At 40.6% G+C, this 24,654-nt stretch overlaps 2 protein-coding genes across 8 annotated transcripts in view; both read right to left on the bottom strand.

The window, feature by feature from the left end:
- Positions 1–24,144, bottom strand: part of LOC126593091 (protein SWEETIE-like) — a 33,946-nt gene extending 9,802 nt beyond the window's left edge. For 2 of the 6 annotated variants that reach the window (XM_050258965.1, XM_050258964.1), the window contains exons 1-39: positions 23,705–24,144; positions 13,728–13,935; positions 13,387–13,493; positions 12,773–13,009; positions 12,563–12,652; positions 12,380–12,467; positions 12,190–12,251; positions 11,772–11,876; positions 10,939–11,028; positions 10,737–10,817; positions 10,419–10,487; positions 10,182–10,307; positions 9,206–9,309; positions 8,707–8,839; positions 8,476–8,603; positions 8,146–8,256; positions 7,806–7,973; positions 7,571–7,657; positions 7,332–7,425; positions 7,115–7,183; positions 6,917–7,039; positions 6,768–6,836; positions 6,574–6,678; positions 6,341–6,429; positions 5,668–5,824; positions 4,903–5,052; positions 4,625–4,674; positions 4,398–4,497; positions 4,245–4,301; positions 4,094–4,161; positions 3,894–3,987; positions 3,384–3,580; positions 2,750–2,894; positions 2,552–2,620; positions 2,029–2,085; positions 1,736–1,822; positions 1,501–1,629; positions 1,195–1,398; positions 649–1,110 (exon numbers count right to left, since the gene is read on the bottom strand). In XM_050258965.1, coding sequence (XP_050114922.1) covers positions 649–1,110; positions 1,195–1,398; positions 1,501–1,629; positions 1,736–1,822; positions 2,029–2,085; positions 2,552–2,620; positions 2,750–2,894; positions 3,384–3,580; positions 3,894–3,987; positions 4,094–4,161; positions 4,245–4,301; positions 4,398–4,497; positions 4,625–4,674; positions 4,903–5,052; positions 5,668–5,824; positions 6,341–6,429; positions 6,574–6,678; positions 6,768–6,836; positions 6,917–7,039; positions 7,115–7,183; positions 7,332–7,425; positions 7,571–7,657; positions 7,806–7,973; positions 8,146–8,256; positions 8,476–8,603; positions 8,707–8,839; positions 9,206–9,309; positions 10,182–10,307; positions 10,419–10,487; positions 10,737–10,817; positions 10,939–11,028; positions 11,772–11,876; positions 12,190–12,251; positions 12,380–12,467; positions 12,563–12,652; positions 12,773–13,009; positions 13,387–13,493; positions 13,728–13,935; positions 23,705–23,872 — 4,737 coding nt within the window. In that variant the 5' untranslated portion in view covers positions 23,873–24,144. Of the gene's footprint in view, positions 1–648; positions 1,111–1,194; positions 1,399–1,500; positions 1,630–1,735; positions 1,823–2,028; positions 2,086–2,551; positions 2,621–2,749; positions 2,895–3,383; positions 3,581–3,893; positions 3,988–4,093; positions 4,162–4,244; positions 4,302–4,397; positions 4,498–4,624; positions 4,675–4,902; positions 5,053–5,667; positions 5,825–6,340; positions 6,430–6,573; positions 6,679–6,767; positions 6,837–6,916; positions 7,040–7,114; positions 7,184–7,331; positions 7,426–7,570; positions 7,658–7,805; positions 7,974–8,145; positions 8,257–8,475; positions 8,604–8,706; positions 8,840–9,205; positions 9,310–10,181; positions 10,308–10,418; positions 10,488–10,736; positions 10,818–10,938; positions 11,029–11,771; positions 11,877–12,189; positions 12,252–12,379; positions 12,468–12,562; positions 12,656–12,772; positions 13,010–13,386; positions 13,494–13,674; positions 13,936–23,704 lie in introns of those variants that run through there. The other 4 variants (XM_050258966.1, XM_050258967.1, XM_050258968.1 and 1 more) reach the window with 4 other exon arrangements.
- LOC126593094 (uncharacterized) lies at positions 17,963–23,316 on the bottom strand. 2 transcript variants are annotated; one of them, XM_050258975.1, is made up of 5 exons: positions 19,599–23,316; positions 19,456–19,526; positions 19,276–19,389; positions 19,047–19,202; positions 17,963–18,968 (listed from the first exon to the last, which is right to left on the bottom strand). In XM_050258975.1, the coding sequence occupies exons 1-5, from the start codon at positions 21,679–21,681 to the stop codon at positions 18,822–18,824; spliced, it is 2,571 nt and encodes an 856-aa protein (XP_050114932.1). In that variant the 5' UTR covers positions 21,682–23,316; the 3' UTR covers positions 17,963–18,821. The 2 variants fall into 2 exon arrangements, with proteins under 2 accessions (XP_050114932.1, XP_050114931.1); XM_050258974.1 differs by having other exon boundaries at positions 17,963–19,202.
- Positions 24,145–24,654: the final 510 nt, after the last annotated feature.

The raw sequence follows: 24,654 nt of genomic DNA, 5'->3' as shown, positions 1-24,654 counted from the left end.
GTCTTCTTTTTTTATTTATAGGATGGCAATAAGGCCGGCAATGCTTTATGGCACGGAATGTTGGGCAGTGAAGCATCAACACGTACATAAAATGGGTGTAGCGGAGATGAGAATGCTTCGTTGGATGTGTGGGCACACGAGAAAGGATAAGATTAGGAATGAGGATATCCGAGGTAAAGTAGGAGTAGCCGAAATTGAAGGAAAGATGTGAGAAAATCGGTTACGGTGGTTTGGACATGTGAAACGAAGGTTCACTGACGCTCCGGTTAGAAGATGCGAGTACGGGACAGAGGTTTAGGGCCGAAGGGGTAGAGGAAGACCTAGAAGGACTTTGGTAGAGACTCTAAGAAAAGACTTAGAGTACTTGGATCTAACGGAAGATACGACACAGAACTGAGCGCAATGGCGTTCTAGGATTCATATAACCGACCCCACTTAGTGAGAAAAGGCTTTGTTGTTGTTGTTGTTGTTGTTGTTGATTAGTGAAATGTGGTAAAATGAGTCATTCAGACGCTTCTGCATTGAAGATGATCACTTCCTACGTAAAACTGCATATGACAACATGTGACTTTTTTCACTGGATGCCTATGCACACATTAGAGCATTAAGGAGTTAATAAGAGAAAGAGAAAAGGAAACGGATAGCCACCTGTAGCAGTTCTCTGCATATGTCCACAGTGAGAAATCCCGCACTGGCAAACCTTTTGGTCGCCAGAAACTGGAAAACCGGTAATGCAATTTCATATAACCTAATTCCTGGGAAAGATAATTCTTCACTAGCTGAATCTCCACCGTTACTAGCCTTAATGAAATAAATTGGACTTTTCAGTTCACCAAGGGTAGAATATTGGCCCTGAAATAAGACTAGTAGAGCAAATCCCCAAAGAAACTGATATTCTTCGGATTCCAGTTCAACCATGCGATGTCCGGACAATAAGCTATTTCTTGATTTTTTTTTAGTAGTGGAGTTTGAATACTCCTCCTCTTCAATATTCACAGGAACTGCATCCAATGCAATTGCCTGCAATATTACTGGCCAGGATGATTCTAAGCAAGGTTGCAACTTTGATGATACCAGAGGTGACTGAATTCCATCAAGAAATGGATTCCACTGTAAGAAGAAAGAAATTATTAGTGAAAACAAAGCACAAATGCAAGGGACGAAAGCTAGCAGTTTTCCTATTATTTAGCTGACCTTTGTCTTGAGATGCAAGCACAAGAATACATAACTGTAATCCTTCAAAACATTAATCCAGTACTTCCCAAGCATACTTGAACTCTTTGAAAATAATGGTAACAATGCTAGATATTCATCTGGAACCCCACTATGGTGTCTCCTCAAGAACGCATATGTATAACATTTGAGAGAGGCATGAGCAGCAAGAAGTCTTATCTTGATCTACATCACAATTAATAAATTAGGTTTCCATTTAAAAAGTAAAATGGATTCCTTTAATCAAGAAAACATTAAAACAAGAGTTGAACAATGACTATTATATACCTTGCATGAGACCCATTCTGCAAATGAAGGATAATACAGGTCCTTAAATTCAGTCAATGGTCGTGAAATCAATGAATATATGCGTTTAACAGCAATTTGATCGCCCTTAATAATTCCACTAGTCAGTATCTGTAATGACAATTCATTTCACGTTGTCACTTACATGCAAAAGAAACTAAATAAATAGGAAGAAACCAAGGAAAAGATAAAGTTAGATTTGTCTTTATTAAAGAACCTTTGTAGCAAGCAGGAAGCCTGCTTCCAATAGAATAGGGCCAGAGGACGAGTCTAAGGCAGTGCGGACAGCAGATACTAACTGGGCCTGAATTTCATACAGCCTCAATTATTAAAAACACCCCCATTTCCCACCAGTAAAAGCGAAACTGAAACTGAAACTATCTGTCAAATCCCTCCAAGGAGCTTTAACAGAGATAATGGACATCTTTTTGCAATTTCAAATCTCTGTCAAGGAATCTAATAGAAGCAAGTGAAAGAAAATCGCAAGCACTTGCTGCACTTTTGACATACCTGATACTGTTCCAGTAGGAGGTGCCCTGGAAGCTCCGGGTCAGGTATCCTTTCAAACTGTTCCCAGCATCACATGACAGAAATATATATGAGCAAAGCGAAATACATGATATAGGAATCAAGAAATATCTAAATTATAAGACTTTTCCCAGCTAGATAGCAGTGACATATAAGCTACCGGTTTAGAATGGACAATAGGGTGCTCACCTGTATCAGCCCAATGAGTATGTTGAAGTAGAAAAAAAGGGGGTGTAAATTAAAAGGCAGCAAGACATGAAAGGGGAGTAGTAATTAGTAGAAACTATACTTCCCATTTCAAAGATTTAGGTAAGATGAAAATAAAAGTCAAGTATGTATAAGAAAATATGATGTGAAGAAGAGCTATTAAGATCTATATAGGAAACATATCACATTCAATTAGATATAAGAATACGAGTAAGGCTTGGATTTTAGGAGGTCAAGCATGACACATGACACTATTTTACAAATTTCTCTATTCTTAGCGTGTCTTATACAAACTCACCTTATCTGTAATGGTACTCAGAAGTCCCACACCAATTGGCTGCAAGTTTTCCAACTGGATCGTGCTTATCTATGAAAATTAACAAGAAATGTCAGCTCTAACATGTATTCCTCAGGCATTTGATAGGACATAGTAAAAATTTAAAAGAACAAACAAACAAACAAACTTGACATAAACAAACAAACTTGACATCCGCACCTGGTATGCAAGGGCTATAAGTTCTTGTATATGGAGAACGAGCCAATCACTAGAGGCCTGTCCATTAGTAGGTTGGCTCCTAGTAGTACAAAGATCAAAATGAGCTGGATTCTTTCCAACAGCTCTAGGTAGGTAACTCAAACACCTACAAAGCAACAAATTACTAAATCAATTAAACGAAGAATACCACAAATTAAGACAAAAGTTCATGACTAGTTCTTTGAAAGGGAAGAGGGCGCTTGTGCCTTGGTAAGTGTCAAACACAAAAGGGTTTCTAAAGGCACGGGCTATGCACATTTACACCTTTCTTCTAGCTCGTACACTAATGTATGCATACTAAAGCTAATTTTATGCTCAATGAAATTTCTTTCATCTGATATTTGAATTGCTACTTAAAAATCAATCCCAAGCTTCATTGACTATTATTTTCTTGAGGTCCAAGGCATAATAATCTTGCACTTGATTGTTTCATTTTTATACAAAGTTTATGTTCTGCCTTGTGGAATCTTGCCCGACACAAACACCGGCTGCAGTCTTCAACACGTGTGAACTCTGGGCACTTTTGTGGGTGTGCCTGTGTGCAGTAGATTTAATGCATCATTTCAGGTAGTGCATGGAAAATATCATCACATACTCAGCAGCAAAAACTCTGGTTCGGTATCTGAGGTGTTTATCTCTATTCAGAATACTATGGGGGCCTAAGGTGCTAGAAACCATGTTCTCATCGTCTTCTCCAAAATTTACACTTGGGTCACCCTCTGTACCCTTTGAGGGATAATTTTCTAAGCTGCTACTACTATCAGCATTTCTTCGCATTGATGTGGCAAGAATCTGAGAAAGATTTTGACAATTCACTGAATTAGTAATTGTCCTTTCCAAGACAGGACAGTTAATGCATATAATAAGCATATACAAAGCCTTCTTTCATCAAGAACAAAAACATGCTTATCTATCAAGAAAATTGGGGATTAAACTGATTTACAAAGTACTATAATTGTATTAACAAGAAGAAACCAAGCTCAATGGATAGAAGTATTCAAGTATTCCAAATAGTTTGTCTTTTTTTTTCTTTCAAAATTTACATCCAAAACATACTATCTGTATAACATTCTGGATGAAAAGAGAACAGACTAAACAAGCTTACCACATTACGACAAATTGATATCCAATGGGATGGACAGGAAGGGCATGATGCATAGAGCAATCGCATGATTGTGGTGCGCACCAGATCCCCTATCCTACAAGGATAAAAATAAGGGGAGATAAGTTATCTTGCATCTCTCTCTCTCTCTCTCTCTAAAGATAAATGTCAACAAGAAACCAGGCTAAAAGTGAAGTAAATACTCGGAATCTGTTTCTTCATCCAGCATGTGAAATAACTTCTCTTCTATTTGCTCGACAACAATGGAAACCTGTATGATAGAAAATCAGTGAATGATCTGATTTATTGTAATGAGACTTATATTTGAAGATGGAAAGTAACATAAGGGCATACCGGATCTTTTTCAATCAGATGTCGTAGAGTGGAAACAGCTAGATGCCTTAACACTGGCTGCTTGAAAACAGAGAAAAAAAAGGGTAACTTCATATTATGGAAAGGAGCAGAAATATATAAGTATATGAACTTCTCCAGCCACAGAAACAAAACCTGTCTTGAGGACAAAGTAGGTAGAAGAGTTTGCACATGGGTGTGCACAGAAACAGCTTGTGGTGCAAAAAGAACAAGTTGCTGGGTAAAGCGTACACTCCTGCAACAATAATAGCTTTTGAATGGAGCCAATTTCTATTCTCTAACACAAAAACAAAACAAACAATTGTAGAAGAGAACATATTACATGAAAACTAAACAAGGGTTGAATAAATTGGAATACATACTCAAGCATCGTTGCTGTTTCTTGCCCAGAGCTTATCTCGGAAACAACAGACTACAAAAATCAAAATTAGAAAAAAAATCAACAAATGGACACCAGTCTGTGAATTCAATTAACTATAATATAAATGGAAAGAGATGAAAGTAAGTCTGTTGAAATTTCACCAAAAAATAATTAAAAGCTTAATAAGTATGTACTGAAATATGCCAATTCTTAACATGATAAAACATATTAGTATTACAGCAGAAGCTCAGAGGCAGTGGAAAACTTCGATAACAATACCTTGCAACGTGAAAAGAAAATACTGCCAGGGGCAAGTTCAGGACCAAGAACAGCAACAATTGCATTTATAAGACGGCCAACACCTTGCTGAAGTGCAACCCATCCATTCTCCTCGGACAAAAGAATGTCCAGAGAAAGACCTAGTGTTGCCTACAGAGAAGAAATGTGACAAGAGAACATTGTTCAGTCAAGTACAAACTAATAATTCATCTGCTAACAGGTACAAATCTAAGATGATAGTCTGCTCTAACAACAAAACCTACCAAAATATACACACAGTTAAAACTTCGAGGTTATCAGTGAAAACACTATCAGTTATATACTTCATACAAGGGCAATCACTTTTCAGTACACAATACAAGAAAGATCAATACTGCTCACAAATGTATCAGTTAAACAAGGCAACAGCTTAATTCAAACAAGTGTCATTTATCCATAACCAATACCCTTGATAGTCTACAAATTAATCAGTCATAGGGCCTGATAGTATCACGTTACCTCAGAGATACAAAGGTCAAAGCATGCCAACAGTTTCTTTAAAATCACTTCGAGGTCTAAATCAATGACAACATACTTATCCAAGTTAACAAAGCAATTAGTAACAAATAAATTACCATCTCACAAGAGCGCCGAAGTGAATCTAACATAAAAAGATACCACAACAGTTGCAAATTTCTTTTCATCTACTGCCAAGATTTGTATTCCGATTATGCCAATGTAAACAGCATTACTTAACACACTACAACCATTAAAAACATGAGTTACCTGGACTTGAGATACATAGGACAAGCCAGCAGCTTCAATGGTTAACAGAAGCCCATGCAAAGACCAGATCTGTAAACCAGCTATTGAACTTTTAGAAAGCAGCGAGATTGAGCTCACAGTTGAAGGCACTAAAGTTGACAATGCCATGCCTCCAGCACTGCAGGCATAATATGCAAGGACATTGAGATAAAGTATAACATCTACTTAAGATCCCCATCAAAAGGATCACTAATAGAAAATTTAAAAAATCAAAGGAAAAAAAAAGATTAGCAAAGATATCAGATGATAGCAGGACTCCACAAGTGAACAACTCATCCTAAAATCTGCATATGATGTGATAAACAGACAATAGTTTAACTATATAAAGACTTAATTCAAGTGATTATCAGAATTGTCTCCCGTGGATATGAACTAGATATCAACTGCAAATGACTCATGAGTTGTGACTTGCAACCTGATCCTGAGGAAAATTTTAAATTCAATACCAAGGGAGGTGCAATGCAAGTGTGATACTACGACACCCGCCTTCAGGCATGTATCTGCTTTATAGAAAGAGGTAGCAAAAGAAAGCAATAGAATAGACTTTCTATATGCTACTTAAGATTCAAGAGTACCACTAAGAATATTCCTGTAAATATTCATAACAAACTTGAAAGGAAGTTCAATATGTCACCTGCGATGAATGCAGCCAAGAGCAAAAGCAATTGATCCAGCATAGTTTGAATCTGTTGCCCCAGTTAAGTCACCAAGCAGAGATCTAGTCTGTGTGTCACCCAAACAATGAATCAGAGTGGGAAGGAAAGACGTGGGCAGAGAGAGAATGAGAAAAGGAAAGCTGCAGAGTCAGCAGCACGACTGAAATTCAAAGAACAAAGGTGATGTTTGACATTGATATGTTTGAACTACCATTCTTGCTGTAAAGATATCATTTCCAAAACGAGCTAAAAGACCCAGACATTCTGATGAAGCCCTACGCTGTGATGGACAGATATCTCCCTCTGCCAGAATGCTCTGTTAAATTAGGACAACAAATGTCAGTACAGATGGTGTGTGAGAACCACACTTCCTGAAAAATAACACATCTTTATAAAATTAGACACCTGAAATATAGCCTGTGCTGAGTTTAGTATCTCAAGTGATAATGGTTGGGGACGCAAGGAAAGCAACGCCTGAGGAGAGCATTTAAATATGAGTTGATGTCAGACATTGCAAAACAAGATATAGTCGATAAGAAAAGAAAACCCAGCACCTTAAATCCTGACAGTAACCCCACACATATATTAGTTATGCTCCCTGCATGCCATGGTTGCTTTTTTCCAGCTTTCAGGCACTGCTCAATCGTTCCAAGAAGTGACAGCATCCCACCACTATCCTGGGATGTTAGCCCCAACTGATGTTAACTACCAGTCACTTGTAAGAGAAGTCCAAATATGACAAATTTCCCTACCTGCGAGGCAAACAAGATGCCAAAGCAGAGGAGCATCTGGTTCACCAATGTCTTGTTTACTGGTTCCGGCTTCATTGGCAAGTTAAAAAGTAAACATCAATATTGACAGAAGCATGTCTCTATTAACATGAAGTACAGGAGCTGACTTAAATAGCTTCAACACATTAGCAGAAGCTAAAATAAACATATCTGACTTACAACAGTTAAAAAACTGTACCTGAGGAAAGCTACAAATTTCATTCTCCCAGACACAAGGAATAAGGCCATCTTTTCCACCTTGAAAAGCACGAAGTTCATCTTCAAACCAATCTCTGAATAAACACAATTACCATTAAACAAATATCACCAGAATTGAAAAAGAAGCAGAGAAAACGACTGAAAGCTCTGAAGCTCTGACCAAATTAAAGTACAATGTTCAGTAATAGTTTAAGACAAAGCCGGTGGAAAGGTAGACACCTTCCAGGAATCCAGGGACCCAACCATGCATCTCTTTTGTCTAACAGAAACCTCAAGCATGTACTTTCTTCACATCCAGAAGCCTCTCTTTCATGTCAGCAACAAGGAAAAAAACACACAAAATAACATTTAAATAAGACTTGACAGTTGATTTAATGCCCTTTTCTTTATGACACAGAGAAAATAAAAGTCGAATGCAAGGTGATGGGACAGTAAAATAGGTAGCTAACTTTACATGAATGGACTTGTGCAAATTTGAAGAACCATGCGGTGGTCATTCTTATATGCTGTTGGATCAGGAAGAGACTGGTAAGCTATTAATGTCCTGACGATAAATATATCCAAAGCAGGCTTCACATTTGGCAGTTGCTTGGCCGCTATCAGTGATATATACGATAAAGCCCTGCATTCCATCTCATCTCAGAAAATAGTTTTGAGCATGATCTAAAGTAACACAGCTTCTGACTTAAACTGAGCATATGAAACTTGTCCTTGTAACAGCAAGACACGCAGCGACTAGAACCAACCATGAATTGAACAAATTAGAGAACAAAATCAAGATAGAACAAACTTACCTACTCAGGTATACAAGTACAGGTTGAAGCAAAATCCCATTATTCCCATCATTAGGAGAAAGAAAGCATCTTAAAAATGCAGTAAGTGCATCAACTGCCGCAGACCACATGCTACAAGGCAGCAAGATGAAAGTGTTAACCACCGAAAAAGACATTAGTCATGTATGCTCTAGCCCTAACTTTTATCAGATAGTTCAATCGTACTGCAATGACTGATGCATTAAGAATCTCAAAAGTTTAAAGACAGAAGCAGGAAAGTGCAGTAAACTGAGAGTTTGAGGAAAATAAGAACATAAGCCTGTTTACAGAAATCATACAGTACATACTAACCGAATCCTACTTATCAAATCTCCAGTATGGTTAGTTTCATCTTCTGGATTTCCAGTAAAGAGGGAAGCCCACAAGGAAAGAATATCAAAAACCTGGTCTTCAAGTTCCTGCTTGCATGAAGAAAATCCCTTAACATAGAAATAATCTCTCTTTTAATTCAATAATACAAGCTCTTTGGCCTGTGACTTGAAAGATAAAAGTAGATTAAAAGAAACAGGGATTATGTTCTACCTCCTTTGGCATAGAAGCTAACAGGGATGACAAAAGTAACCACCCAGCTTCTTTTTCAATTGTAGCTGCCTGAGGGTTCCGACTAGATTCAGTCAGCATCTTCTTTGAAACTTCAAGGATTGACCTGGGCAATCTGGGATAGTAACATGTAAAAACTAGCTTTAGGAAACCAACAGTTCACAGTGACCGGAAAAAAAAAACAGGTTGAATGTAACAATGGCCAAAACAACATAAATTTACGCCAAATACGAAACAGTGGAATCCAACGGCCCCCAGTTGCACATATGACATAAAGAAAACAAATTAAAGATAAGGAAACAAAAATAATGAATTTGGTCTAACAAGTGATGCTAAGAAAAAAAAAGTGATAAATAACCAACGTATCTACTACTTTTTCTTCTATTACAGCTAAAATACACCACCAATGACTGGTATCTCCTATAGATATCTAAATCTTATTTGTTCCTTGTGGACACACAAAATAAGATGACACCATTACCTGGCAGGAAAACCGAGAGGTAATTTTGGGGAAATGGACACCAGAGCTGCCAAGACAGTAGCTTGTCCATGCAAAGAATCAAGCTCTAATTGCAAAGTGTTCCCCTGAGAAACATAAATAAGAGCAATTTACTTAACAGATGCCATAGTTAATAGGAAACATTCCAAAGAATGCTTACAACCAACAAACAGAAAATGACAATGAAAAGTTTGTCATCATTCCACTGGCCCAAGATTCCTAAAAGTGGTTTGCTAACCTCAAACTGTGCTCTAAAAAACATTGATAATTCAAAAAAGAAATTGCAAAAAGTTGGATGCTTCATGAGAAGGACCAATAAAACATGGCAAAAAGAAGTAATTTACGTGGGAGACTATATGTAGAAGCATCAACCGGAAGAGATACCATCAGCTCAGGTTACCAGACCCTTGTCTTCAAATGGTAATCAAAAAATATGTCAAAGGTCAAAAATTAAGCAATACGATCGGCACTTCCAAATAATTGAGGATTTGAGACCATAGTTGCCTCTTCCTTTTCCTTGCTGGCTCTATTTCCTAAATATTTGCTGGTATCAGTTTCTGGCTACCTGCAATTCTGGACTCTATTAGCCCATCGCCATTGGACAATGCCAATAAAGCCAATTGCACTTGATGACAGCATGAGAAACTGTGGCATAGGCAAAAAGAACATATAGCAGCTAGAATATGAAGCCACTACCGGAAAGCAGAAAACAGAAAGCGAGAAAATCCGGGCAATTACCATCAAGATAAACAGGAACAGTTTGATAAGGCACTATGACTGACATAGGCATGCCGGTAAAAGAACAAACAAGCAACAACAGCTACTACTACCACCAACAAAAGCTTTCAAAACTTGCAAATGAATGCATAAGCTACATATATTATCATAAGACAAATAAATTGACCAGAAATCAATAAAATGAAGTCGAGAAGGCATAACAGTCAACATCACATCGCACCTTCTCAAATGCCAAATTTTCTCTCAAAGCATTCAGCATGGTCACTCCATAAGAAATTAACCCACCAACACAGGTGGGATCAACTTCAGCCAGTGCACGTAATGTCAAAGCAGCCTCAATTCGAACCTGACAAAAGATTATCAATCAAAATTCAACTAAGAGAAATGAAAGGAGCATAATAATTTTTAATCTACCAAAGACATTTGACTTCAAGTAAGAAAGAAATCATGAGCTTACAAGTTGTGAAGAATGAGATACTGCTGCAACAACAGTGTTGTCAAGAACTTCCTTGAATTCAACAGGAACCTGCAAATAGATGGAGCAAGCACAACGTACCTAGTTAACTACAAGAGAAACAACTAACATTATGGTGTTCTTCCATTCTATGATGTTAACCAGCAAGAAAAATGTTCAAGATATAACTGATAATGTGAGCATACCACATTAATATTTTAATGGAATAATTCCTCAGATGATCAATATGTTAATAACGGTATGACCACACAAAAATTAAAAGTCATCATTGATTATATATATCATTGAAGAGACACTTACCTCTCCCAGCGTTTTCAGGGTATATGATGCAGTACGTAGGGCAGCAATTTTCATGGAAGGACTGGCATCTAGAGACATAAGCTGCAAGTTTCATAAAAACATTCAATTACCAACAGATAGCATAGAACAACGGGCAGCCATCAGATGATTTAATTGAAGGAAAACTTCCATGACAACAAAAATGGAAATAATTTTAGATAACCTGATTCCCAAGAAAACCCAAAAAACTCCTTTGCGTAGGCTCTGTCATTTGATCAGTAACACCAACACGAAGGATATAAAGAACACAAGCCTTGAGTAAAGCAAATGAGGGATAATGGTCAGTTCTTTAAATTAGAGAATAAGAAGATTCATGACAACATTAGCAATCAATGAAGTTGTTACAGTAACTCATATTATGGATCCATCAGATTTAGGTAATAACAAGCTTGGTCATGTACATAACGGAGTAACTGTCTTATTTTTCAATGCATGATGCATCAAACTTGTAATGCTTCATATACTGATAAGTTCATCCTTATTCAGCAGCTAAAAAGGTCGTACCCAGTGCACAAGGCTCCCGCTTTACGCAGGGTCTGGGAGAGGTGAATGTCGGCTAGCCTTACCCCCATTTATGGAGAGGCTGCTCCCAAGTCTCGAACCCGAGACCTACCGCTCATGAGCGAAGGCACTTGCCATCGCACCAAGTGCGACCTCTATCCTTATTCAGCAGCTAAAGAGAAACAATAGTATCACAGCCTTGGAACCTGAGTATACTTTCATCCTTCAAGTTCCAGAACATCTAGACATGCACTGGTAATTATTTCTCAAAAATGCTAAAGAAAATATATCACATTGTTCATGCTGGCGGCATAAAGCAGCCTGTAATTGAAGTTATTGAACTCATGCAAAGAATGTAGCCTCTAAGCTTTGGTTTTTGGTTTTTTTTTTTTTTTTTTTGAGAAACAATTTTATCATTTTTTTTACAAAGACAGCTTAAAAGAGAATCTACATAATGTTAAAGAGTTGGAAGGCCATGAATTTGTAGAAGAATACCAGTGCATAGGCATCAACAGAATTATCGGAACAAAGCATTTCCATAACCTGAATTGCATAGTTTTGTAGCTCACTATCTGGATGCATGTATTTTAGACGAATAGCCTGCAATATACAATCCAATAATAGATAAGCACGCACTACTACCCAGGCAAAATGTACAATAACTGCATACTCCACTCCAACCTAGGGCTGTCAGAGGGCAGACTGGTTTAGGGGGGGAACACCAGACAAAACAGACGTTAAATGCAGTGAAACCAAGATAACAGCAGAAATATTGTTAAATTATAACACCTTCTTGTCAAATAAATTATCCTCATTCAAGATGGTTTGTTCCATGGAATTCAACTCAAGATTCACCAGAACAACAAAAGGAGAGGGGAAAGAAAAAGGAGAGGAAGTCAATATCAGCATCTACCTGTAAAAAGAATACCCAAGACAAGGTTATGCCAACTCGCACGTCCTTTGACCGAGCTCCAACTACACATTGGAAAAATTGTAGTTTCACTAATCCCATGAATTATGAACATCTTTCAAGTTCAGTAGCAGGAAAAGTCTTAATGTAGGGGCAGTGGGCACCCACACTGGCAGGAAATCTACAAAAATACCTTTTGTGAAAGGCAAAGCTAAATGCCTATGCAAACCACCTTCCAGTTTCTTTCTTGGAGGAAAAGGTCCTTTCCCCCTTGGTTGAACCTAGGAGCAATATAACACATCACGGTTAGATTGTTGACCTAGGTAGATGAAACTTCAAAGAGATAAGGAAAAATATCACAGAAACATATGCAAACCAGTGCATGAGGATTCATTCCAAGAGCAAGCAACGAACCCAATGCTTCAGCAAATGCATCACGGACAGATGAAACAGGATCTTCAAGGGCCTACTATACCGGCCAAATGGGTAAGCAAAGAACTATAACATTGGCATCTTTAAGACTGAAATTTGAAACACTCAGAAGTACAAGACCAACAAGGAAAACTTGGCAATGAAAAGCATCTACCTTGACACAGTAAGAAGCTGAACTGTCTAGTTCTCCCACCCCTAGACCCGGTCCTCCGATAATGGCAAATGCCTTCAGACATCTGGCAGCAGCAATTCTAACAAGAAATGATTTATCACCAACAGCAAACCGCATGATGAGACGAAATGCCTCTGTATATGCTGAAGCCGTTGCATTTCCACCAGAGCCTTCCAAAGCATTTTGAAGCATATATAAAGCTTCTTGTCTCACAAATTCCTGAGTTACATGCAGTTCAACTTAGAGGCGCAACAAACAAGAAAAAACAAGAACCCAAAAAGAAAACATAAGGTATATTCAATATTCAATCATATCGTAAGCCTACGAGATACTTGGGGGAGAATACTTATTCAAAGTATTTTGAGTCTTGACCAGTACTTCCAACTATTTTGGAATGACCATAGGGTCCTATATACTAGTTGAAGCAGAAAAAATGATAGTGTGAACATAGAGTTCCCGAAAGCAGCATTGTTCTGTTGGTGCAGAAAATGACAAAGACACTTCATCCTTTCCACTTCTTTCATAATGAAAGTTTACAGAATACAAGGAAAAAAGCTAAAAATATTAGAGCAAAATTGCAGATACAATGAAACTACCTCATTAAACTTGAAAAGTTTCATGGCAATGATAGTCGTTTCAAGTAAACCCGATGTGATTCGCCTCCCAAAATGTCTATATAATTCTCCTAAGCATTGTGCAGCACCTACATCATAGTTTTCAAAATGATAATTATTAATGTTAAAACAAAACACACACAAAACAGAAAAAGGAAAACGTTAAGTGCACTAAATCAGGAAAATGCCTGAGTTAAACCATAAATATAAACAAATAGAAGCGGGTTATGAGTTAGACCAGATAACCTACGTACCAAAGAGGTACATTACCAGTTTACACAAAATACACATAAAAGTGGAAACTGCCGGTCATTTCGACTAACCAGCAAGTTTTTGCGGTTCACTCCTCCTCCCATCAGAGAGAAAGCCTTGGAGACTGCTCGCTCTAGAATATATAGAAATGCCATCTCCCTTAGATATAACCCTCGCCATAGCAACTGAAGCCAGATGGCGGACAGGTCGCCGAGCACCAAGAATAAGCAAGGAATATAATGCGTCCTCGCATCTCCTTTGCCACAACAAAATGGATTCCTGCAAGTCATCATTTCCACGCCGACCGTTAACAGTTTACACGTACAGAAATTTATCCATTACTCATTACAAATACTATAATGCACTAAGGATCTAATCAATCCAAGTGCTGATATGTATAACTCAGCCACTACAATTTGAACTATTTACAAGAATTCAGGATCTAAACAATCTAATTAAGATGCGGACTCATCAGTCGCCAGTACTATGTGTTTGGGATAAAATCTGAACTTTGGGCCAGAGAGAAAGTCGGCCCAAACCCAAGGCCCAGAGGAAAACTTAGGAGGCAGGAAAGAGGCTTTCGGCTGGGCACAAGTTACAAAGGCCACCTGCTTACCTGCTCAAAGACCACAGGGGGTAGGCTATTCAGTCACTACACAGCCCAATAAAGTACTTTATTGGTGGCATTCATGTAAAAAAGCTAGTGAGTCATCAACAAACCGCATTCGGGCACCGCTATTGCTACAGGAACCCAAGCTGAAGTCGTCTATAAAAGGAGGAAGAGAAGACAGAATTAAACACACTCAAACAAACAAACAAAAGCCAAAACTCTGCTCAAGCCAGATTTGCCTTCAACGAAGCTGTAGTCAGCACAAGCCTTCATCCCATTCGGGATAAACCTTCCCAAACCCCTGTAATAGCTCTGCTACCTTGTTCATGGTGGTATCGATTCATTTTGTATCCTCTTCTCCCCCGTCAACCCCTCTAAAAGCTTTCAGACCTCTGACAGAGCCACAAAGATAGATTTTGTAAGAAGTTCAGCCTTGGCCGATAAGGTTCAAACTTACCCGACTATCTTTGCTCTGTCTTTGTCTTTTCTTTCTTTTAAAAGCACAATAACATGTTATATATTCCCAATTATATACAAGTTATTTCTAGCAAAGTCATAATGAAAATGAGTCTTCAGCACTTGAATCCGATCTGAATCGCGTCAGAGTTCAAATCAGATCTAAGTCTTAAGCCCGGCGGGCATGTAATTTAAAGATCAGTTTAAAAGTCCTTGGCCTCAAGGCATAAAAAAGAACTCTATGTGGACTCAACCCATCCACGACAATCCTTGATAAGCGAGAAGTCCGAAGTTACTTGGGGCGCAAGTAATCAATCTATTTCTCCGTTTTGTTGCTATTATATCTTGATTCGTAGAAAAGGCTTAAGCATGGAGTGAATTCTGATAGAAAGCCTCAAGGCCTACACCTAAGGCCCCACGAAGGCATCTATTTAGCTTCATTTCATGTTGCGGTCTAGTTGGTCCGAGTATAAGGATTAACTCTGATGGGAAGCCTCAAGGCCTATACCTAAGGCCCTACAAAGGCACTCATTTGGGTTCGTCCTACCTCTTGGATTCAGATAATCAAAGGTATAATAGTGATAAAACTCTGGCAACCATAAAAGACCAAATATGATACATCCAAGCGCTGGTTTAGTTTGACAGGAAGCCTCAAGGCCTATACCTAAGGCCCCACAAAGGCACCTGTTATATCTAACTTGGTTTCTCGGGCGTATACATATTCAATCAAAGCTTAACACCCATTCAACATCTGCCATACTGAAGATGGCAGTGGCACGCCTGAGCACGACAAAGTTAATCTTGATTGTGAGCCTTAAGGCCTACACCTAAGGCCCCACAAAGGCACCCTTTCAAATTAACTTTGTCCTTCTCTTTCAGAACTGCCCGACGAGCCTTGCCCGAAGTGTGTCTTGCCCGACCAAGATCTGCCCGACAAAGGCTTGCCCGAGCGAGCCCGAGAAGAAAGCAGAAGTACGACAGATACCCTCAACCGACGCCATTCTCCCAGGGGAGCTGTGTGCTCGTCCGCCAGGAGATTCCTGCGACGAACATAGTTTTGGCACGCCCGGTGGGATAAGAAACAGCTACACTTCTAAGATCTTACATGTCCAAAAAGAGAAGCTATAAACTTGCCAAAAAAGAAGCCAAGAAGGATCTTTTCCAGATGACAGAACAATCAGAAAATCCTTTATCCCCATCCGGACAGGTGGTCTCAGGTAGTTCGACTGCATCTGAGAAATCACAGGGGAAAGGGATTAATGAAGAACTGCAAGCTACAATGATCCAAGTGTTGAAAAGCATGGAAAGAATTTCCTTGGAGACTAAGGGAGAAGTAAGCAGACTCTGCATGCTTACAGGAAATCTACAAAGGAGGCTGGACTTGGAGTTCTCTACTCCAAAGGGTGCTCAAGGAAGTGGAATGAGTCCAGTTGTTATAAGAAGTGAGCCAATCATTCCTTTGTTTCCACTACTAGAAGAAGAAAAGGATAGGGGAAAGAAGAAGGTGATACCTGAAGGAAGTCAAGCAGTGATGGAGTCAGCTTCAGAAAAGGAGTTTCCCAGCTTCCCATTATTATCATTTAATAATAGGAGGCAGAGCGAACAAGAAAGAATGAAGTTTGGACTGCCAGCCACGGCTGGAGAAACTAGCGGGAAAGAAACAACCACTACTACGTCAGATAAACCTCTACCTTATAGGCCACCCCCGATGGTCAACAAAGGTGGAGGATCTAACTGGAGAAAATCTGAAACCAGGAGGGAAGCAAACGCGGGCAATGACCGGAGTCCGAAGATTGAGTCAGCTATCCATGGCCAGAATGATAATTTAGCTACTCAGCAACTAAGAGAAGAATTGGCTGAGTTAAGAAGAACGGTGATTCAAAACGCCCAGCCTCGAGTTCGTCCAGTATTCAGGGTTACCTACTAGAAGCCATATCCTGAATATATCGATGAGTTAAATCCATTCCCTCTTAATTTCAAGATGCCCGCATTCCCGACTTTCACAGGGGAAGATAGCAGTGTGTCCTCCAGAGATCATATTTTCAAATTTTCTAATCACTGTGTGGCGTATGAGGACAATCCAAACTACAAATTGAGGTTGTTTGGAAATTCACTAGCAGGATTGGCATCTCAATGGTATTCTCTATTACCCCCCAATTCCATTGCTAACTGGGGGCAAATGGAGATGGCTTTTCATGAACAGTTCTACAGGATAGAGCCAAAGCTCACTATTAATGATCTGGTAGAAGTGAAACAATATGATCATGAGTCCACCGAAGATTTTATGATGAGGTTCAGGAGGACAAGGATGAGATGTCAGTTCCCTGTCAACCAGGCACAGCTCATATCCATTGCTCAAAGGGCTTTAAAATTACCTTTGAGAAAAAGGTTCTATGATGCACAGTTTAATGAGCTACAAGAGTTGGTGATTGCTGCTACTAAGTATGAGAGGCTGTTACAGGAGGAACAGCAGGTAAAACATACTTCCAAAACTCCTCCGTTCTACAAAAATAAAGCTACTATTCACCATGTAGAGGTAGGGGAAGCCGGACCCGAATGCAAAGATGATCAGGAGGAGAAGAGTATAGATGTGTGTGCCGCTGAGATGACCACACCCTTCAAGCCATTGACGATCAAAGGGTTAGTCCAACCAGTCAAGGACCAGAAGATCGTGATGAATGATGGTGGGTTCGTACCCATGAAACCCCCAAAGTATCAAAGTTATTCTTTCGATCTAACCAAGGCGCCAAAAATCTATGAAGAACTTGTGCGGGCAAGAGTCATTTTGCCCGACAGCACCAAAAAGATGCCCAAGCCCGAGGAACTCAGGGGGAAGAAGTATTGTAAGTTGCATTATACCTTCAACCACTCTATAGTCAATTGTGTCCAGTTTAGGGACTGGGTACAGGATCTTATAGTGAAGGGGAAGTTACTACTCGATTCACCTCAGGCTAGTATGATGGTGGATACTAACCCTTTCCCCGAAGCTCCTATTAGCATGATCGACCTCGTTTTCAAGGAGTCGGGGTTATCAACAGAGTAAAATGCCATTGAAAGGACCCGGGGGCAGGGGCTAAGATTGCCAACAATAAAGATGGAGGAGAAAAGCAGGTAGGCAAGGGGGCATAGAGTTGCCTGAGGCCTATCCAAATGGAGCAGAACAGGAGGAATGTTACATATCCATTCTAAAACAAAAAGAGATTACATAGTAATTCTATTCCAAAAACTTTACATCTTCACATAAGGTGATTATTCTAGAATGGTATGTTCGCATGATGGTAAAAATCCTATTTGGTTCAGCCAAGACAGTATGGCTGTTTACAAGTTCAGACTTGGTTTGCTCTAACTCTGAAGTCGCTTTTTCCACCCCTTCGATCTGTTGCTCAAGGTTATCCAGAAGAGTTGTTTGCTCCGCCTTAAGGATCATCAGTTGTCTCTCCAACTTCTGAATTTCAGAAGAAACAACTTCAATCCGTTCTTTGGTCTGCATACTCTCTTCCATCAGCCGACTAACTTGGGTAGAGGAGCTCGATTCTCTCTCTATGAAGCATTTTGCCCGGTTAGCCAGCCGGTCTGCTCTCTGATGTTGCTCCCTGAGGGCCCTCAAGTTTTCAAAGAAAGAAAGGAAAGAATCATACTGAGGCTTGGATAAGCGATCGTTTTTAAAGAACTCAGTAATGACTCTCTCGAGGTCACAGAGAGCCTTGAGGCTAAATGATGCAGTGAATTCTTTCTTTGCCCATGTTTGAAAGATTTGTTGCTGCTCCGAAGACATAGATTTTGTTGAAGCCTGCTTTGAAGACTTCAACCGCGTCTCAAGTCGCCCGAGTGCTTCGAAGAGTTTGGGCAACTTGGCAGGATCAAAGGAGGAAGGAGAAGGGTCCGGCATAACAGTTTCTTCTGGTGAGATAATGCCTATGGAAGGGGCAATTTCTGTTTGTTCAATCGGTTCATCTCTAGACAGGGAGGTGTCAACATCTCCAGAGGAAGAAGGAGGTTGAAAGCACCTTGGGTTACGGGCCATTGGAGGAGGGGAAGTTTCTTTTGGGGAAGCTCGCTACAAAACTTCAGGATCAGGACAAGATGAACTATACACAAGTCAAAACAAAAGAGGCTTTGGAGAGAAGAAAGTTACCTGACTTAACCCCGGGGTTTCACCAGAGAATGCTCTAACTCCTTGTCGAGGTGAAGATTTTTCACCACTAGCGACAGATGGGAAAGTTGTGCCTGAACCTGTGCCTACATCCTGGTTGTATCCAAAGAAAGTAGTGATGATCAGCAAAAGGTCACCAGAGGAAGAAACAAGAAGAAAATATTCCAGCACCTGAGGTTGATCTTGAGGAGAAGAAGGAGGTTCATCGACCGTCTGGCGAGTAAGCGCTTGCGAAATAGTTGTGTCTAAAGCTACAGGGATCTCAGGAACTATGGGTTCTTTATCCAAGGCCACTGACGGGGAAAGGGGTTCATATCCCGAAGATGGCTGCAAAGAACATGGATAGGAGTTACTTGGGTAGCAATGTGCAAAGTTGAAATGAAAAGAAAGAGTAACTCACCAAAGTATCATCCTCATCCACAAAATGCAACATGATTCCTGTGGAAGGATCAAATTGAGAAGAAGGGGTTGCATCTAGGGCAGGTTGCGGAGAAAGACTTTCTTTCCTTGTAGCCTAAGCCAAATTATTCAAAATTCAGAAAGGTTTGAAAATAAGAAAGTATAAAGATAGAAGTCATACCTCTTTAAGCGTAGCAGCCCTTCGTGATTCCTTCTTAGAAGCAAGGGTTGACCTTTTAGAAGCTTGAGGTCCTGTTGAGTGATAAAGGAATAATCAGATAAGGGAGAAAGGTAGCCATTTGATCCAGAAGAGGAGAGACTCACTGGAAGATTGTTCTGTCTCTTTACCCGCTTCAGAAACAGGAGCAGATGGGGCTGCTGGTTTAGGAGGCATGGTGACTCTTGCCCGCTTACTCTTTCGGGTAAGAATTGGTCGTGTGGTTGCTGAAGGAAGTGCCGGATCAGAGATTGTGGTTTTAGTTATGGCCACCCTCTTTCGTTTAGATGCTTTGGTCGTATCTTTGGCTATTTCTTTAATTGTTTCTTCGGCTCCTGAATCCCCAAGAGATTCTGAGACATCTGTCCCTTCCCCGGCTTCCCGCCTTTCAGCTTCTGCTGCAGCACCATGAAGAACTGCGGCATCAGCAGAATCATTCTCTGATTCGATGGCTTCGGATTCAGTATCAACTGAAGTTGCAGAAACAGGTAAGAGTGAGGAAAGTAAACAACAAGGAAAGCAAAATCGGATGGGAAGAAAGTCACCTATTAGGAGTAATCGGTTTTTCTCTTGGATCATATCTTTCCAATTTGCAAGCTCGCTCGAGCTAGGATATGATTTAAGAGAAAGCTGGCTGAAAATACGATCGTGGTTCACTTTCAAATCTCCTCCGTATTTTCTAGTCCACCTTTCCTCCCACCAAGAGGAAAACAGCGAGGTACATTCGAAATTAAGAACAACGGAATGTCGGGCTGCTTGGCTCATCACGTCCAAACTACGGCGGGCAGCTCGAAATATTGCTTCAGAAGGAGTCTGTAACCGAAATGAAGTGCCACAATGGATGGAGTCGAAGAATGGGACAGGTATGGATTGCCTAAATCCTAACTGCCTGCTGCAGAAGTTAGGATGATACACCTCCAAGCCTCGATCATACCGATTTCCCCGGACCCCCCAGGCCAAGTCTCTTGGCTGAATACAGCTGATAAACTTTTCCCTGCAGAAGGGAGCAGCATCCTCACCAGGGGCATCTTGGAAGGCTTGGTCAGAAAACCAAGGATATCTCCTCAAGACCGATGCACCCCATTCCAAGTCTGACCGAGTCCTGCAGACTCGGAAAAAGTAGAAGCATGCAAAGGTGGAATGATCTACAGGAGGAGCTTCAGCCAGGATTCGGGCAGGAGCCACACCCTCTGGAAACTCTAGATTGATAGCCCGAAATTCTGGAAAATACCATTGTAGCCAAATCTGTATCATCCAGATAGGGCCGTTCAAATTGGTCTCAAAGGGCTCATCCCGGGTCATGTCAAAAAGAAGGTGATAGAAATGGGAGAGAAGGAATGGACCTGTGGCAACGTCATCAAAATTGTGAAGAACCTCTACCAAGGGGATCCATTCTACCCGTACCCCCTTGGATTTGTTGGGGAAGACGTGCTTGTTAAGCCAGTAAAGAAGAAAGTACATATGCTCTTGATCTTTGTCGGCTTGAGGAGAGCCTGCCCCGAAGTTCTTCTTGACAAAAGGGATGAATCCTTTAAAGGAGGTCCCATAACTTTTGAAAGTAACTGAGTTATAGCTGAGAGGAAGGAAGTAGGTGGAAGAACTTGAGCCCCCGGTGGTAGAGGATGGAATCCAATCTTGAGTAACATCTATCACCCTGCCCGATGGCCTCAACCCGAAGACTTGGGCCATATCAAGAATGGTGGGAGACATGGGACCCATACGGAAATCGAAGGTGTTTGTGCCCGTATTCCAAAAGAGGAGGGCAGAAGCAAGCAATTCGGGCTTAGGGGTAATTGAAATCTTCGAAAGCATAATCAGTTCGTAGATGCCGTTACTCATCCATTTCTGCTTGAAGGAAGGTTCCAATTCGTCAATCCACTGGGCCCAGGCAAGATCATTCACCAAGGGAAAGCCTCGACGATGAAAAGACCACTTAGAAGAAGAAATGCCCGAGTCAGCCAAATAAGGATTTGGGGTAAACCAGTTTCCCCTAGGCATATTACTTTCTACTACTGAGGGAACCCGAGAAATCCAGGCAGGACCCAAAGATTGAACCCCATGCATCTCAAAGAAGAGTTCAGAATGCAGACCTGCTCGCGGACGATGCAGCCCGTTGAGCAGACGGCGTAGAGTGGCAATTCCTTCACCAGACTCGTAGGATGGTAGGGTTTGGCCGGATCCTGAGGCCATTTAATGAAGGCCGTGGGGAAGAAAAACAAGGAGAACGGTAAAGATGCAACCTCGTCGGACAACGAGAAAGAAATGATGGAAGAATTGGGGAAGTTTTGTTGTATCAGAGAAGGTTTTCTTTTTACGAAACACAGAGAACGGAGAAGTTCACTCACAAGGGTTCTAAGAGTTCTAAGGGTTTAAAACAGGGGTCTCTTTCAATTAATATTGGCGCCTGGGATCCCAACCTTAACATCAATTGAAGGGGGCACTGTTTGGGATAAAATCTGAACTTTGGGCCAGAGAGAAAGTCGGCCCAAACCCAAGGCCCAGAGGAAAACTTAGGAGGCAGGAAAGAGGCTTTCGGCTGGGCACAAGTTACAAAGGCCACCTGCTTACCTGCTCAAAGACCACAGGGGGTAGGCTATTCAGTCACTACACAGCCCAATAAAGTACTTTATTGGTGGCATTCATGTAAAAAAGCTAGTGAGTCATCACCAAACCGCATTCGGGCACCGCTATTGCTACAGGAACCCAAGCTGAAGTCGTCTATAAAAGGAGGAAGAGAAGACAGAATTAAACACACTCAAACAAACAAACCAAAGCCAAAACTCTGCTCAAGCCAGATTTGCCTTCAACGAAGCTGTAGTCAGCACAAGCCTTCATCCCATTCGGGATAAACCTTCCCAAACCCCTGTAATAGCTCTGCTACCTTGTTCATGGTGGTATCGATTCATTTTGTATCCTCTTCTCCCCCGTCAACCCCTCTAAAAGCTTTCAGACCTCTGACAGAGCCACAAAGATAGATTTTGTAAGAAGTTCAGCCTTGGCCGATAAGGTTCAAACTTACCCGACTATCTTTGCTCTGTCTTTGTCTTTTCTTTCTTTTAAAAGCACAATAACATGTTATATATTCCCAGTTATATACAAGTTATTTCTAGCAAAGTCATAATGAAAATGAGTCTTCAGCACTTGAATCCGATCTGAATCGCGTCAGAGTTCAAATCAGATCTAAGTCTTAAGCCCGGCGGGCATGTAATTTAAAGATCAGTTTAAAAGTCCTTGGCCTCAAGGCATAAAAAAGAACTCTATGTGGACTCAACCCATCCACGACAATCATTGATAAGCGAGAAGTCCGAAGTTACTTGGGGCGCAAGTAATCAATCTATTTCTCCGTTTTGTTGCTATTATATCTTGATTCGTAGAAAATGCTTAAGCATGGAGTGAATTCTGATAGAAAGCCTCAAGGCCTACACCTAAGGCCCCACGAAGGCATCTATTTAGCTTCATTTCATGTTGCGGTCTAGTTGGTCCGAGTATAAGGATTAACTCTGATGGGAAGCCTCAAGGCCTATACCTAAGGCCCTACAAAGGCACTCATTTGGGTTCGTCCTACCTCTTGGATTCAGATAATCAAAGGTATAATAGTGATAAAACTCTGGCAACCATAAAAGACCAAATATGATACATCCAAGCGCTGGTTTAGTTTGACAGGAAGCCTCAAGGCCTATACCTAAGGCCCCACAAAGGCACCTGTTATATCTAACTTGGTTTCTCGGGCGTATACATATTCAATCAAAGCTTAACACCCATTCAACATCTGCCATACTGAAGATGGCAGTGGCACGCCTGAGCACGACAAAGTTAATCTTGATTGTGAGACTTAAGGCCTACACCTAAGGCCCCACAAAGGCACCCTTTCAAATTAACTCTGTCCTTCTCTTTCAGAACTGCCCGACGAGCCTTGCCCGAAGTGTGTCTTGCCCGACCAAGATCTGCCCGACAAAGGCTTGCCCGAGCGAGCCCGAGAAGAAAGCAGAAGTACGACAGATACCCTCAACCGACGCCATTCTCCCAGGGGAGCTGTGTGCTCGTCCGCCAGGAGATTCCTGCGACGAACACTATGGGCAAACAAGGAAGGAAAATATCAAGTCTAATTCCGAAGGAAGCTCTACATATATACCAAATCAAATCGTAATTGGGGTGCAGAATAGAATGTACTAAAAAATGAGTAAAAGTGGAAAGAGAATGGAGTGAGAGGGACCTTGGGCTCTTCGTTAATGGCGGAGATGAGATCGGAGAGGAGATCAAAGCATAGAAGTGGCTCCGGAGGCTTATGGGATGCTGAGGCGACTATGGACTCCAATTGCGCTACCAGTACACCGAACTGAGAGAGGGGCGCATTCTCTGTTGTCACATACTTCTTCGCCATCGTGGAAGCGGCAGTAAAATGATCAGGGAAGACGAACAAGATTGAGAAAACTCAAGCAGCACAGTAAGTAAACAACATTGAAACTCTGGTATTTGGACTGGGACCAAGACTCTTCACCATCAGGGTGTCTTGTGGGGTCAGTTGAGGAGGTACGGTGGCCGTACGCGACGCAGGTGGTGGTGGAGTGATTGAGGTGAGCTGAGAGGAAGTTCTTTTCTTTGGGACCAAAAAGCAGGAAGTGAGCAATGGAGTGAGATACCATTTTTTCACATTTCAATTTTCACCCCAATTCCATTGGCGAATCTTCTAATTTGCCCTCTAAACTTTATGTTCTAATATTGTATGGTTTCAATTTTCACCCCAATTCCATTGGTGAATCTTTAAAGCGTTTTGAGAAAATGTTCTTGGGTTCCAAAAATACTTTAAGTGCTTTTTACAAGAAGTATCAGTTATATGCTTCTTTCATGAAGCACTTTAAATGTTTTTCTAGGATTTATTAGCATTTTTACTAAGGATTTTTTCCAAAAAAAAAATTCATCAAAAGCGTTTTCAGTCATTTTAAAAGCATATCCAAACGAGCTCATAATCAAACCAATTATAATTTAATAGTTCAGTTTGATTTGGTTTTAGCAATAACATGATTAAAATTAAAGAAAACTAATGAAAAGGGTTTGAAAACTTTGAGTTTTAATGATAAGGACAAAATAAAAGGTAAAGTGAATAGTACCATATTTGACTTTTTAGTGTAAAAATGTGATTTTTCGTTAAAGTAAACAGTACCG

Source organism: Malus sylvestris, chromosome 12 (assembly GCF_916048215.2).
Source record: "Malus sylvestris chromosome 12, drMalSylv7.2, whole genome shotgun sequence".
In the NCBI taxonomy this organism is placed as follows: Eukaryota; Viridiplantae; Streptophyta; class Magnoliopsida; order Rosales; family Rosaceae; genus Malus; species Malus sylvestris.
The sequence above is the reverse complement of the archived record's forward strand: the minus strand, read 5'-3'. Positions and strand labels throughout refer to the sequence as shown.

Excerpts from the sequence above, each read along its gene's own strand:
- LOC126593094 (XM_050258974.1), bottom strand. The coding sequence starts at position 21,681 with ATGGCCTCAGGATCCGGCCAAACCCTACCATCCTACGAGTCTGGTGAA. Across the intron at positions 19,527-19,598 it reads AGAGACAGAACAATCTTCCA|GACCTCAAGCTTCTAAAAGG; the intron begins GTGAGTCTCTCC and ends ATCACTCAACAG. Across the intron at positions 19,203-19,275 it reads TGGATGAGGATGATACTTTG|CCATCTTCGGGATATGAACC; the intron begins GTGAGTTACTCT and ends TGTTCTTTGCAG.